Source organism: Lotus japonicus, chromosome 2 (assembly GCF_012489685.1).
Source record: "Lotus japonicus ecotype B-129 chromosome 2, LjGifu_v1.2".
NCBI classification, from domain to species: domain Eukaryota; kingdom Viridiplantae; phylum Streptophyta; class Magnoliopsida; order Fabales; family Fabaceae; genus Lotus; species Lotus japonicus.
The window spans coordinates 34,937,128-34,949,941 of NC_080042.1; the positions used below are offsets into that span (position 1 = coordinate 34,937,128).

Sequence of the window (12,814 nt, forward strand, 5' to 3'; positions counted from 1 at the left end):
AAATTGAATATTGTACCCAAGAAAAAAGATAAGTTGAAATATATAGTTTTTTTTAAAAATCAAATTGAAATATATAGTTAGTTTGTTATTTTGTTTTTGAAACCGTTGTTATATTTGAAAAAAGAAATTGAATTTGTTATGCGGTAAAATTTGAGCATAGTTTAGAAATATGTTAATTCAAAAATTAGATAATATAATTTAAATTCAATATTGTTATAAATGTTTAAATTTAAATCATGCTTGGTGAAACTAAAAAATATAAATATATGAGGTATAGTAGGACCCAACTAAAAGTAAAATAAGCAATCTTGCATTGGAGCAAAATTTGCATGAATTGCTTATGAGTTGTTTAAATCCTATGTCGCAGTTGGACCCTACCAAAATGAAGTTTAAGCAACCCAAGTAGCAACCTTGCATTGGAGATGCTGTTACGGGTATGAGTATCTACGGTAAAAGAGAATTATTTGTACTAAACACCTGTCAAATAAAGGAGAAATATTTACTCAGGGAAACCGTATCTTATTCTTACCTACTCTATAAAAGTACTGTTATTATTTACTCACTTGGTACTGTTTTTTTTTTGGTCAATAGTACTTTTATTTGCTCACTTCATTATTTTCTTTTTAATTATCTGGAGACGAAAAGCCCACTTTTATTAGTACCTCCTTAATAGTTTTTATATTTTTAATTTTCCGTATAATTCGTTAGTTAGCATACCATCTTTCATACAACTCAAGTCAATAATGAACTTGTACTGTACATGCGCTGTTGGTTCCATTAAAATCTTTGGGAACAAAACAACCACCAGAACCAAATCAGTGTACCAAAAAAAGGTGTCCTACTCATATTCTCCTTTCTATAAATAATAATAAAACACGTTTTCATAGTGGTCTAACATCGACAAACTACCTGCCGCCGCGTTCGCCTCCACTCACCCACCCACCATACTCCTTCATTCAGCTCAGTAATTGCATTTCCACGACCTGAAGCTCCTTCTTTCGAGGTTAGGTTTCATTTTTTCACCCTGAAATGAATCGCATTCGCTCCCATTCTTTTTCATTTTGGCCCTTTCACGTTTAATCTCCGACATAACATGGTTGTTACTTTTCGCAGATCGAGCTTCGGAGAAGTTGAAAATCGCGTTAAAATCCTTACGAGTTTGCGTTATTTGCCGAAATAACTAACTAACTAACTAACTTGGAACAAGCAATTCAACAAACATGTCGAGCGCGTTGCAATGCTGTGGTGTTAAAGCAAATCTCTGCTGTCAACAACCACCTCTGTCGTCGTCGTCGTTGTCTCGGCGAATAGGGTTTGCAGCATTTCCCGGTGCGGCGGCGGCGACGGCGAAATTCAGCGTGACGTGCAATGCTGCGAGGGCGACGAATGACTTGCTCGAGAAGCACGTGACGGACGATGGGAGCGTCGTCGGAGAGAGTGAAACGAGCTTCACTTGCGTGATGAAGTTCGGTGGGTCCTCTGTGGCTTCTGCGGAGAGGATGAAAGAGATTGCAAGTCTTGTACTGAGCTTTCCTGAAGAGAGGCCTATAGTTGTTCTCTCTGCAATGGGGAAAACAACGAACAAGCTTTTGCTGGTATTTGAAAATTGTTTTTGTTTTGTGGTGGGTCGGTCAATTTTGTTCTTGAAGAAATTGGGTTGATTTTTGTTTTTGTTTTGTTAGGCTGGAGAGAAAGCTGTGAGTTGTGGTGTTTCTAATGCTTCTACTATTGACGAGCTTAGCTTTATAAAAGACCTGCATCTCAGGACTGTGGATCAGCTTGGATTGGACAGATCTGTTATTGCAAGTGAGTTTAGTCACCTTCTTACATTGGAGATCATTTGATGGTTAGATTGTATGGTTTGAATATTTAAATTGTTTTAAGATTTTAAAGTTTTTTTCAGATTGTTTCGCCTCGCAATATCATTTGATTGGTTTATGTCTAACAAGAGGACCAGTAGACTGGTGGTTACTGGACTTGGATTTGGTCATTTTGCTTTATTTGCAATGCATGCTTGCTTGCATATTTGTTATTGTTGGTTTGGTTCTGTCTTGCATTGAAAATTTTCATATTAACATTCAAGTCAATATAACTTGTCCTGAAGAAGTTTGTAAATTGAAGAGTTTCTCTGATCTGTGATCTGTGATCTGATATGATTGCCTCAGGATTGAATATGCCAAGCCGGGATTGATTGCCTCAGTAATCTATTTGTCACTGCATGTCCCTCAAATAAATAAAAGGCTAAAATACTCAACTTTTTGTTATAATTGTAGCCTTGTCCATGAATTTCATTTTATAAATTTGTTATTGCTGTAGGTTTTGTTTTATTTTATCAATTCAGCACTGAACTGATTCTATCCCATGTCTTCTTTCTTCTCAGTATGGTATATCAGTAATTTTGATATGTTTGTTCTTACTTTTTTGTATATTTGTTGTTGAACATGGAACCATTTCCAGAGAATCTAGAAGAATTGGAGCAACTTCTGAAGGGGATTGCTATGATGAGAGAGTTGACTAAGCGGACCCAAGACTATTTAGTTTCCTTTGGTGAATGCATGTCTACCAGGATCTTTGCTGCGTATCTTAATAAAACCGGTGTCAAGGCTCGCCAAGTATGTGTTCTTAATTTCTCATTTAATACATATTGTAACTGAAACATTGTTGGCATTTTTATTGCTAATCATGATAGTCCAACTCTGAATGAAGTCTTCATGTTTTGATTTGTTGTCCCTGATCATTGTAATTTACTGCTAATTTAATGGTCTGGCAGTACGATGCATTTGAGATTGGTTTTATAACTACTGATGATTTCACAAATGCGGATATTTTGGAAGCCACTTATCCGGCGGTTGCAAAGAGATTGCATGGTGATTGGCTCTCTGATCCTGCAATTCCAATTGTTACAGGGTTCCTTGGAAAGGTATTGATAATGTCTTGCTTTTCCAATGTTTTTTTATTTCAAAATTTTCTTCACAATTTGTGTGACTCAAATGAGAATTCTCTAATTCAAAATGCTTGTTTTTTTTTTCAAATTTTTCTACACTGAGAATTCTCTAATTTGAAAATGTTGTGATTTTTTAAGGCCCGGAAATCCTGTGCAGTGACAACGCTGGGTAGAGGTGGCAGTGATTTAACAGCTACAACAATTGGGAAAGCACTAGGGTTGCCTGAAATCCAGGTTTGTGTGTATGAAAACACATGTGCAGGCCAAAATGGAGACAAAAAAGAAAACAATTAATTTCATTCACTTACACAGGTATGGAAGGATGTTGATGGTGTCCTAACCTGTGATCCAAATATATATCCACAAGCAGAACCTGTCCCTCATTTGACATTTGATGAGGCTGCTGAACTAGCTTACTTTGGTGCTCAGGTATCATTACCTCCGCTTATCTCATTATGTCAAATACTATCTCTCTTGTGGTTTGAAAAAAGTTGTAGATACTATTTCTATAGTGCATTCCTGGTTTTCTTTCTTTTGAATCATGCTTCTTTGTAGTTACTTATCGAATGTTCAGTGGGTTTATTGATTTGTTTTTTTGAAAGAAGAAAAAATTTACTATAGAGAAGAAAGAAAATGCACAATGATGTACACCCTATGGGGTCAATATGGTATCCTCCATAATCGGGAAATTTTGAAAGAGCCTAAGAGGCTAAACAAATGTGACAAATCTATCCAATCTCTCTATTGGCTATAAATAGAAAAACCCTAAAAACTACTTTGAGGAGAACATCACAGAGAATTCATGAACACGATCATATCTCCCAAAAACAAAAAAAGAACCCTCAGAGATAAGTCCATTCAGCTCTACTCTGGAAAGCCACATAAAATACAGCAAGAAAATACTCCAAGTCCAAGGTGAAATTTGACAGTAGACACCTACTGTTTCACCAAACAAGTTATTATATTGCCGGCAATATAAAAGTTAGTAGCCTACTGTTTTGAAGCATATTTGTATGTAAATAGACTTGCTCGTAATATGAATTTTGAAGACACAACTATAACTGTAAGCCTGTCCAATATTGCCGCATATCATTCGATTTATCTAAATTAGTGCCATATAACTGCTTTTGAAAATTCTGGATCACCAGGCTTGTAAAACTAGTTTTGCTCGTGCCATGAAATTTTAATTGCATCTACCGCTACTCATGTCACTCTACCTGCTTTACCTGTAAGTTGATTTCGGCTTGGAACTCCATGGAATGAGATGCCGCATGCCCTGAAATTTTTTAACTAAGATATCTGCTCCAAGTTTGTACCACTTATTTGGTATGATATGGTAAACGAAGACAAATAATTTTGGACCACTAGCTGTGCTTGGATAACCATTTTGTTCGGTTATCGTGTTTTCCAATGCAACCATAACAGTTTAACACCCAAAAACAAGCAAAACACATCAAAGCATGATTTTTGTTCCATAGACACAAAATACTTTTACTTTCAATTCAAGCTTACCTCAAACCATACCGACACTAAGTAGGTTTTCCAAGTAATCTCAGATTTGTCCTGTTAATAAGCTCACTCACATATGAATCTTTTTTGTTATTTAGTCCAGTGCATGAGATGTTATTGCTTGTCACTGTTAGTCTTGTTATGAGGAACATGATTGGTGTGCCTCCAACCAATAGACTTTTTTTCTGTGGGAAATCAGAATATAGTCCCTTTAAAGGGGCGAGTCTTAATATCTCTGATTCACAGGTTCTGCATCCGCAGTCTATGAGACCTGCAAGGGAAAGTGATATTCCTGTTAGGGTTAAAAATTCCTACAACCCCAAAGCTCCTGGTACACTCATCTCCAAGTCAAGGGATATGAGCAAGGTTTGTAGCATTTATCGTTGGTACAAATAGTAAATCCCATTATCTTATGTGAGACTTAAGTTTTTTTTCCTCACTTGCAGGCAGTATTAACCAGCATTGTTTTGAAACGTAATGTGACCATGTTGGATATAGTAAGCACACGAATGCTTGGTCAGTATGGATTCCTTGCTAAGGTGAGAGATAATGCCTGTCAGACCTGCCCTCATAGTTAGGCATGACAATTTATCCAAACCCAACTTTGGCGGCGGTTGGGGGCGGGGTGCAAATACCCACCTGACCCCAAAGCGATATATATATATGTGTGTGTGTGTGTGTGTGTGTGTGTGTGTGTGTGTGTGTAAGCCAAATATATTGATAAGAAAAAGGGTACTTCAACCCAATACAGGATGTAACACAGATTATGAACAAATTAAAGTAAGAGCTAATAGCAGTCGCAGCTGCTAATAAACCAAAGTGAGGTAAAAGTAAAATCCTCCAACCACCCAAACAGAAGGATCCCAGTTAAGAATAAAATCCCAAGTGCCAGCAACGTTTCTTTAGAACGGCTTTCCTTCTAACTTCAAGTGGCAATATCTCGCCACCATATCATATTAACAATGGCCCTCATCACAGTGCAGCAAAAACAAGGCTCCTTCACCAATATATCAATAATAGTGTCTTGTAATGATCTCTTAAGGCCCATGATCTACAACTTACTAAAAACATTTGATTATTGTGACATACAATCTCAGTGAGGTTAACCTACCATTTAAATTGGAATTTAACTAAATAATCTAAATTATAAAGTAGTTAAATAATAAAGTGAAATTCGTTTTACTAACAACATGATTCACTTCTTATTTTTCTATCTTTTTTAGATCCTCAATATCTATTTTTTTTCTTTTATATTATTTTATAATACATGTTTGTAAGGTAGAGGTAGGATTGGGTTCCCCCCTGGTTTTCCACACCGCAATAGGAATGAATTTGGGTACCTCATTTTTTATCCCTATCCTTCTCAAATTCACCCCATCCTAGCCGAGAACAGCGGGGTGGAAAAAAATCCCACAGGTTTTCCCCAACCTTAATAGGGATGGGTTCGGGTACCAAACTTCTATCCTCTCCCTCGTCAACCCCTCTCTCGGTCCTGCCCCATCCTCGACAGGGGTGGAGCAGTGAGGGCAAAACCTGTCCCCGCCCCGCCTCATTGCCATGCATATGCATATTTGTTCGATCTCTTCCAGTTTTCATACTTCCACATGTGTTCAGGTGTTTTCAATCTTTGAAGATTTAGGCATATCAGTTGATGTTGTCGCTACAAGTGAAGTCAGTGTTTCCTTGACATTGGATCCATCAAAACTTTGGACCAGAGACCTAATACAGCAGGCAAGTGTAAGGCATTTATACTTCTCTGATTAGTTTGTTGATGTGTGACAATTTTTTGTGGTATCTTAATTTCCTTACTTCTAGTGTCCCTGATGACCTTGTTAGATGATTCCCATCTGCTGAATATAACCTGATCTTATCATTATACTTTAAAGCTAAATAGAACAGATGCTTGTTTGCACTAAAAAAACACAAATGCTTGCTCAATGAATGTTTTAGTCATAGTGTGTATATTCTCCAGAACCTGGATAAATTTAACTGTCTGTCATCCTTGATTTTTGACCAGGAACTTGACCATGTTGTTGAAGAATTGGAGAAAATTGCTGTGGTGAATCTCCTACAAAATAGATCCATCATCTCTCTCATTGGAAATGTTCAGAGGTCATCACTAATATTGGAGAAGGTTTCTTTTTATTCCCTAAAGTTTTATGCTTTACGTTGTAAGATTTAATTGCTTTATTAAATCATCACTATCTAGGCCTTTTTGTCAACCTTCCTCTCTCAGTGTATGGGGAAAGCCATTTTCTTTTCCTTGGGAGCCTTGGGGCATTGTAATATTGGAATAAAATCCACAGGCTTCATAATTTGTTTTCAGGCACAAGTTGATTCATGTTGACATCAAAGATTATGTTCTTCTGTACTCTTTTAGGTGACAAAAGAATACCACTGATTTACCTTCTATTACAGGCATTTCGTGTTCTTCGATCCCTCGGTGTCACTGTTCAAATGATCTCTCAGGGTGCATCTAAGGTATGCACTTAGACAACTTTATAATCGTCATTCCTAGAGGCATGTCTGTTGCACATTAACCAACCCTAGTAACATGATACAAATGCATAAATTTTCCTCGTTACTGTCTCGCACTTCAAAATTATTTTTGCTTTCTAAACATGGTTTCATTTTCATGTGTTCTGTCTGTTCCTGCTTGTTTACTCCAGGTGAACATCTCATTGGTTGTAAATGATAATGAAGCAGAGCAATGTGTCAGGGCTCTTCATTCTGCCTTTTTTGAGAGTGAGCTCTCAGAGTTAGAGAATGGGAATGGTTCTGTCGCTGAATTATCTTAGGGACACTTGTGGACCCCAAATTCTTTGTCCTAGAGATATATTCCGATCTTAAATCCCAAATTCAACCAACCTTGAACAATTGAGATGTAGCAGAGCCCAGTTATTTTGCAGGAGGATACGGTAGGAATGAGGAAGCATTAGTGTATACTACTAGTCTTGGTATTGCTAGAGACCTTTGTATTCTTTTGTAGCTGCCTCTAAGGGGTTAACCAGCTGCAAACAATCTATCTACATATTTATAATATAATAATTCTAAGCCTATCAAAAGAAAATATAATAATTATAAAGCGCAGCCGGTTATGCTACCAATTAAGCTACTCCTACATTGTCACACATGCATTCCAGGCAATGAGTCATTTTCTTTTCACGGTAGTGATTTTTTCTTTCTACCATTGAATGATTTTTTTTGGCCAATTGCCATTGAATGATTTGATCACATGATTCAAACTCAAAAGCCATATGTTAAAAGCCTAATGAAGAAAACCGTAAGATTATAGAAACGCAAAAGCCATATGTAACATCAATAGCGTGATAGAGAAAACCGTAAGAATATATTAAAGATGAGAGGTTGTCTTGCTACCATACTATTTTTTTTGTTATTCCATACTCATTCTTCTTGCATCATTGAAATTCATTCCCACGATGCTGTTATCATCCTTTTCTTAACATGCGTATGGACACGACGAGGTGGAAGATAATCAAGAGAAAAGGCCAGTAGACTCTCAAAGATTATATGGAAATGCAAAACTTGCATGATTTCTTCCAGGAATGTTTGCATGTGCTTTTCTGTTCCCTTTTCCATTGATTTTAGGCATGTCCCTCACAGTACGTTTTGACAATGGCACTTCAAAGATGAGCACCTCAAGCGGGCCCATTGCATCCTAAAAAAAAGGGCTCGTTTGGTACACTGTATTAGACATGATAGTATAAGCTTATACAATACACTATGGACTTATCCATTGTTTGGTGCTCACATTGTATTGTATAAGCTTATACATCAATCTCCTCTTATACATCAAAATGATGGATTATTTAATCCACCCTATAGAGATGATGAATAAGGCATGATAAGAGTGCAATGTATAACTACTTCAATATATTTAATCAACCGCCAGCACAATCACCCTCCACCACCACCACCGTCGTCAGCACCACCACCACCACCACTATCGCTACCACCACAACCACCCACCACCTCCGCCACCACCACCGTCGCCGCCACCACCACCACCCTCCACCACCACCACTACCGCCACCACCACCGCCTCCACCACTACCACCACCATTGCCGCCACCACCACCATCGTCGCCGCCACCACTACCACCACCATTGCCGCCACCATCACGCTCTAGTCATCGTTATCGCCACTAGCACCACCCTCTACCACCACCGCCACCACCACCCTCCACCATCACCGCCGCCACTACTACCACCACTTCCACCACTGTTGCTGCCACCACCACCACTGTCGCCGCCGCCACCACCATGCTCCACCACTGCCACCATCTTGGATACCTTCATACCATCACTGTCGCCGCCCCCAACCTCCACCATCACCGCACCGCGGCCACCAACACCACCATCCCCCACCACTGTCACTGCCACTACCGCCGCTGCCCCCACCATCCACCACCACTGTCACCATCATCACTTCCACTACCACACCACCAGTGTTGTCACGAAATTATACAGTGTATGACCAAACGATGTATAGTATTAAAATTTTATCAGACCTTATCCTATCAGGCCTAATACAATCAGGCCTTATACTATACAACGTACCATGTTTTAAAGAAGCCACAAAGACATCACTATTGTGGCATTTTGATATTTGCCATTTATTATAACGCCCTAATTTTCGGGGGTCACAATAGTAGCATTTCTCAAAATAATTATGCAATAGTGTTCATAAAAACTGATTTTTTTTTGCTTTTTCAAAGTGAATTTTTTTTCAACATACAATGCATAAGACCACACATAAATACTAAACCCACGACATATATAAACATAAACTCGAAGGCAAAGGTAACCAAGTCGTTAGCAACTTTAGTACAAATATATATTACAATGCTCAAAAGAATAGACAGCCCAAAATGGCCTCCACTAGACCCCTACATCCGACTACTCCCTGTGATTCCTAAAGAAGAACCACACAAAAAGTAATATGTCGGGGACCTACCCTTCCCCAAAATACAGACTCCAACTGGTCAAACTATTGCCTTACAACAAGTAGGTACTATCCTCTTACATACACACTACCACACTACTACAAAAGCGTCTCCAGATCGCTCTAGAAGTTTGACTCACGGTTAGTGTCCTCAATAGTGGTCACCTTTGCATCCCCATTGACGACCTTCCTCCTATCAACCTGCTCCTCCATCGTCACCTCTGTGACTACCACCTCCATGATCCTCTCCTTTATATCAGAGGGGTGAAGTGGGTGTATAGAATAGTGAAGGGGGTGGTGACAAAGGATCTCTCTTGAACATCTCACGTCTTGAGGTAGACATAATGGAAGAAGGATCATGGATTGGGGCAACAACTACATGCATCTAATATGTTATAGCAGAAGAAGAAGACACCTTGGAAGGTTTGTCCTCAACAGTAGTCATCCCCGCAATAGGGGGTGTTCCTCCCCCGGTCCCAACGAAGAAACGCGGAAGGTTGGTACTCACTATTATTAGGCGTAATCTGCTCTCGCTTACATCCACGACCATTCTCCTAGAATACGTCGCTCGCCTAGCGACCTAGTCTACTGCCCAGGCTGCAAGATCATCGCGATCCATGAACTCATATCGGACTCACCCCAAGTGGCGGATCCCCATCTAAAGGTCCTCCATGGTCTGGCAATTTGCCGACCTCTCAAGCACAAACATACCAATAAGGCGTGTAAGGCTCAACTTCCCAAAATAGTAGCACATCATTATATCATAATAACAATAATCAATAGCATTTCTTATCACAATCAACAACAACACATACTTGATAAAAATGCGAGTGACATATGAAAGGGGGCTTGAATTGTGTCTTGGACAAAACAATATTTTTTAAAGTTTTGCTTTCAAAAATATAGTTTTTTAAATCGTTTCGAAAGAGTTTTGGGCAGCGATTTTATTTGAATGATTTTTACCGATGAAGTACGCAAGAACAACACATGAGATTTTTATCCTAATTCACTCAGTATCAGCGGGCTACGTCCAAGCCTTGGCTTTCACCAAAATTTTCACTAAGTATTAAACATGACTTCTCCCCGTATTAGACAAGACTTCTCCCAACAAGTATTCAACTGGACTTCTCCTAACAAGTATTCTACATGACTCCTCCCAACAAGTATGTTTTAATGATGACAAAATAATGAAGACCATGACAAAAGAATGGAGACCATGACAAAACAATGTAGATCAGCACAAGCTTCAATAAAAGACAAAGCAAAAGTAAAGAAGACGAGAACAAAGCAAAAAGGACAACGACAAAGCTTCATCAGGACAAAGACAAGATCAACATGAAGAACATGAAGATGAAGACTAGATGTTGAAGACTGTGACAAGGCAAAGAGGTTTGAGGCAAAGCAAAGGAGATCAAGACAAATGTTTCTTAGAAGATCAACAAGAAGAATGGAGAAGACAAGCTCAAGGAAGAAACATCGAAGACTTGAAGAGAAAGGACAAAGCATTGAAGTCAACATAGACATCCAAGAAAACTGGACAAACACCATGGTACAACATTGTCCGTTTGCTCAACAGTTTGAAGTCCACATGCATCATTTGAAACCATTGTCCGAAGACTTCAGAGACGTCCAATGAGAAGACTGAAGACGACAAGGAACAGTTTGAGAGTAGAGAAAGAATTTAAGATGGTGAAGGGGATGACGAAAACGAAAAAAATGAATTAGTGTGGTGTTATGCTTCTCTCCTTTTTGGCTCTCATCTCAAAGAATCAATAGTGTAGTATAGTACCATTTTTGTCCCAACCTGAAGACATAATAAAATAATCGACCAATCGGTGCATTGTGTCACTATTACTGATTGAAATAGTCACTATTCAGGCATTAAAACTTACCATCATCAGCTCATATTTCCCATAAGCGCGCATCTGAATACTTCAGAACGTTTTCATCACCTCACATGCAGCCTAGGGCACCATGCTAATCCATTTTCATGTTAAACCATTGGTGGTGCAACTAAGATTAAGGGTTAAACTTGATTTCCAAATTTAAGAACCTTTCAACCTATAAAATGACCCTAAACCGATCCAATGAGTCCTATGTAACTCATTCTAAGTCCCATAAGCCAAAGAGGGTGAGAAGAGAGCTCAGAAAGAGAGAAAACCCGAGAGGAAGCTCACCAACTTCTTCTCTTCGATTCTCTCATTTCAATGAGTGTTAGTGAGAGATTCTTGTCCCATTAAGCTTTTGTAGGGAAGAGGAAGCGACCTAGGTTGATTTGGCAAAGCTTTGAATGCTAAAAGCTAAAAAACGACGAAGGTCTTAATCTCCGGCGAGTTCCAGTACCTGGAACTCGACTTTGCTCGCGATTCAGGCCATCCCAGTAGTACCTAATATCACCATTCTCTTCCCCATCACTTGTAGAACAAGACCCAACGTTCAGAACAGCTCAGGCACATTGATTTTCCATCGTCGACGAAGCTCCGGTTGTTTTCTCCGGCGAGCTGTTCAGTGAGTTCTCCGCAACTCGCTATTTCTTCACATTTATCGATCCAAAACTTACCCTTATGCATGTTAGAACGATATTAGGAAGCTTTAGAGTAGTTTTGAGCCTTGAATCCTTAGGAATCGACAGAACCAATATTTGAATTTTGGAGCTCGATCATGCCATCGGGTTGAGCTCCTGGCAGTGAATTGAAGTGTCAAATTGATTAGGTTATGCTTCTGGAAGGTATTAGAACGTATTAGAGTAGCTAGAACTGAAGATTAAGCCTTGAGGTGAAAAACCCAAATTTTACCTCTCGGCCGGTTTTTAAATTGAGCAATTGGGCATGAACCTTCTATCTTTAGCCTCATAAACTAGTTTAGATGAACTCAGAAGGTAGGAAATTGTAGGAATAGTGTATTAGAAGTTAATTTTCAGCTTAGGTTATAAGTTTCTTAATTTGCAAGTAAGCTTTGAATTATATGGAACTTTAAGCTAGATTACATGCTTAAATAAGTGATTATGACCCTGATTATGTGCTAAGAATACTAATTTTAAAATGATTAAGGACCTGAAGTCAGTAGGGTATATTATGAATTAAAAAGTTAAGTTAGTAACTTAAAGAATAAGTGATTTTAGCAAAATGACTTAAGTAATGAACCAGGTTATATAAAATTAGAATTTGAGTAAGAATTAAGAAGCTAATAGTTTTAGGGACATAAAAAAAAGTGAAAGACATAGGCAGGTTAGATTTAGAATTTAATTGGTCAATCAAAGAGCATAAGACAATTAAAAAGAAAATGAAATAATTCATAAGTTAGCTTAATGCTTTGGCAAATGAATTTATATTAACTCTAGCATAATGAATGATGCAGAGAGTGAAGATTCATGCTCTCAAGACCCAAAGTCACTA

The 12,814-nt window shown here is 38.5% G+C and overlaps 1 protein-coding gene across 2 annotated transcripts; it reads left to right on the plus strand.

Annotated features, from left to right (window-relative positions):
- Positions 1–808: 808 nt before the first annotated feature.
- LOC130737945 (aspartokinase 1, chloroplastic-like) lies at positions 809–7,523 on the plus strand. Of its 2 annotated transcripts, none has more exons than XM_057589822.1 (13): positions 809–1,003; positions 1,114–1,595; positions 1,683–1,806; positions 2,458–2,612; positions 2,771–2,920; positions 3,083–3,178; positions 3,257–3,373; positions 4,700–4,819; positions 4,900–4,992; positions 6,068–6,184; positions 6,471–6,587; positions 6,872–6,934; positions 7,123–7,523. In XM_057589822.1, exons 2-13 carry the CDS (start codon positions 1,221–1,223, stop codon positions 7,249–7,251), a joined length of 1,656 nt encoding a protein of 551 aa, XP_057445805.1. In that variant the 5' UTR covers positions 809–1,003; positions 1,114–1,220; the 3' UTR covers positions 7,252–7,523. The 2 variants fall into 2 exon arrangements, with proteins under 2 accessions (XP_057445805.1, XP_057445803.1); XM_057589820.1 differs by having other exon boundaries at positions 810–1,003; positions 6,068–6,190.
- The last annotated feature ends 5,291 nt before the right edge of the window (positions 7,524–12,814 follow it).

What these genes read in the sequence shown, in the direction of transcription:
- LOC130737945 (XM_057589820.1), top strand. Translation starts at nt 1,221, where the DNA reads ATGTCGAGCGCGTTGCAATGCTGTGGTGTTAAAGCAAATCTCTGCTGT. An exon ending in ACCTAATACAGCAGGCAAGT is followed by an intron (nt 6,191 to 6,470) that starts GTAAGGCATTTA and finishes ATTTTTGACCAG; the next exon opens with GAACTTGACCATGTTGTTGA. An exon ending in TCTCTCAGGGTGCATCTAAG is followed by an intron (nt 6,935 to 7,122) that starts GTATGCACTTAG and finishes TGTTTACTCCAG; the next exon opens with GTGAACATCTCATTGGTTGT.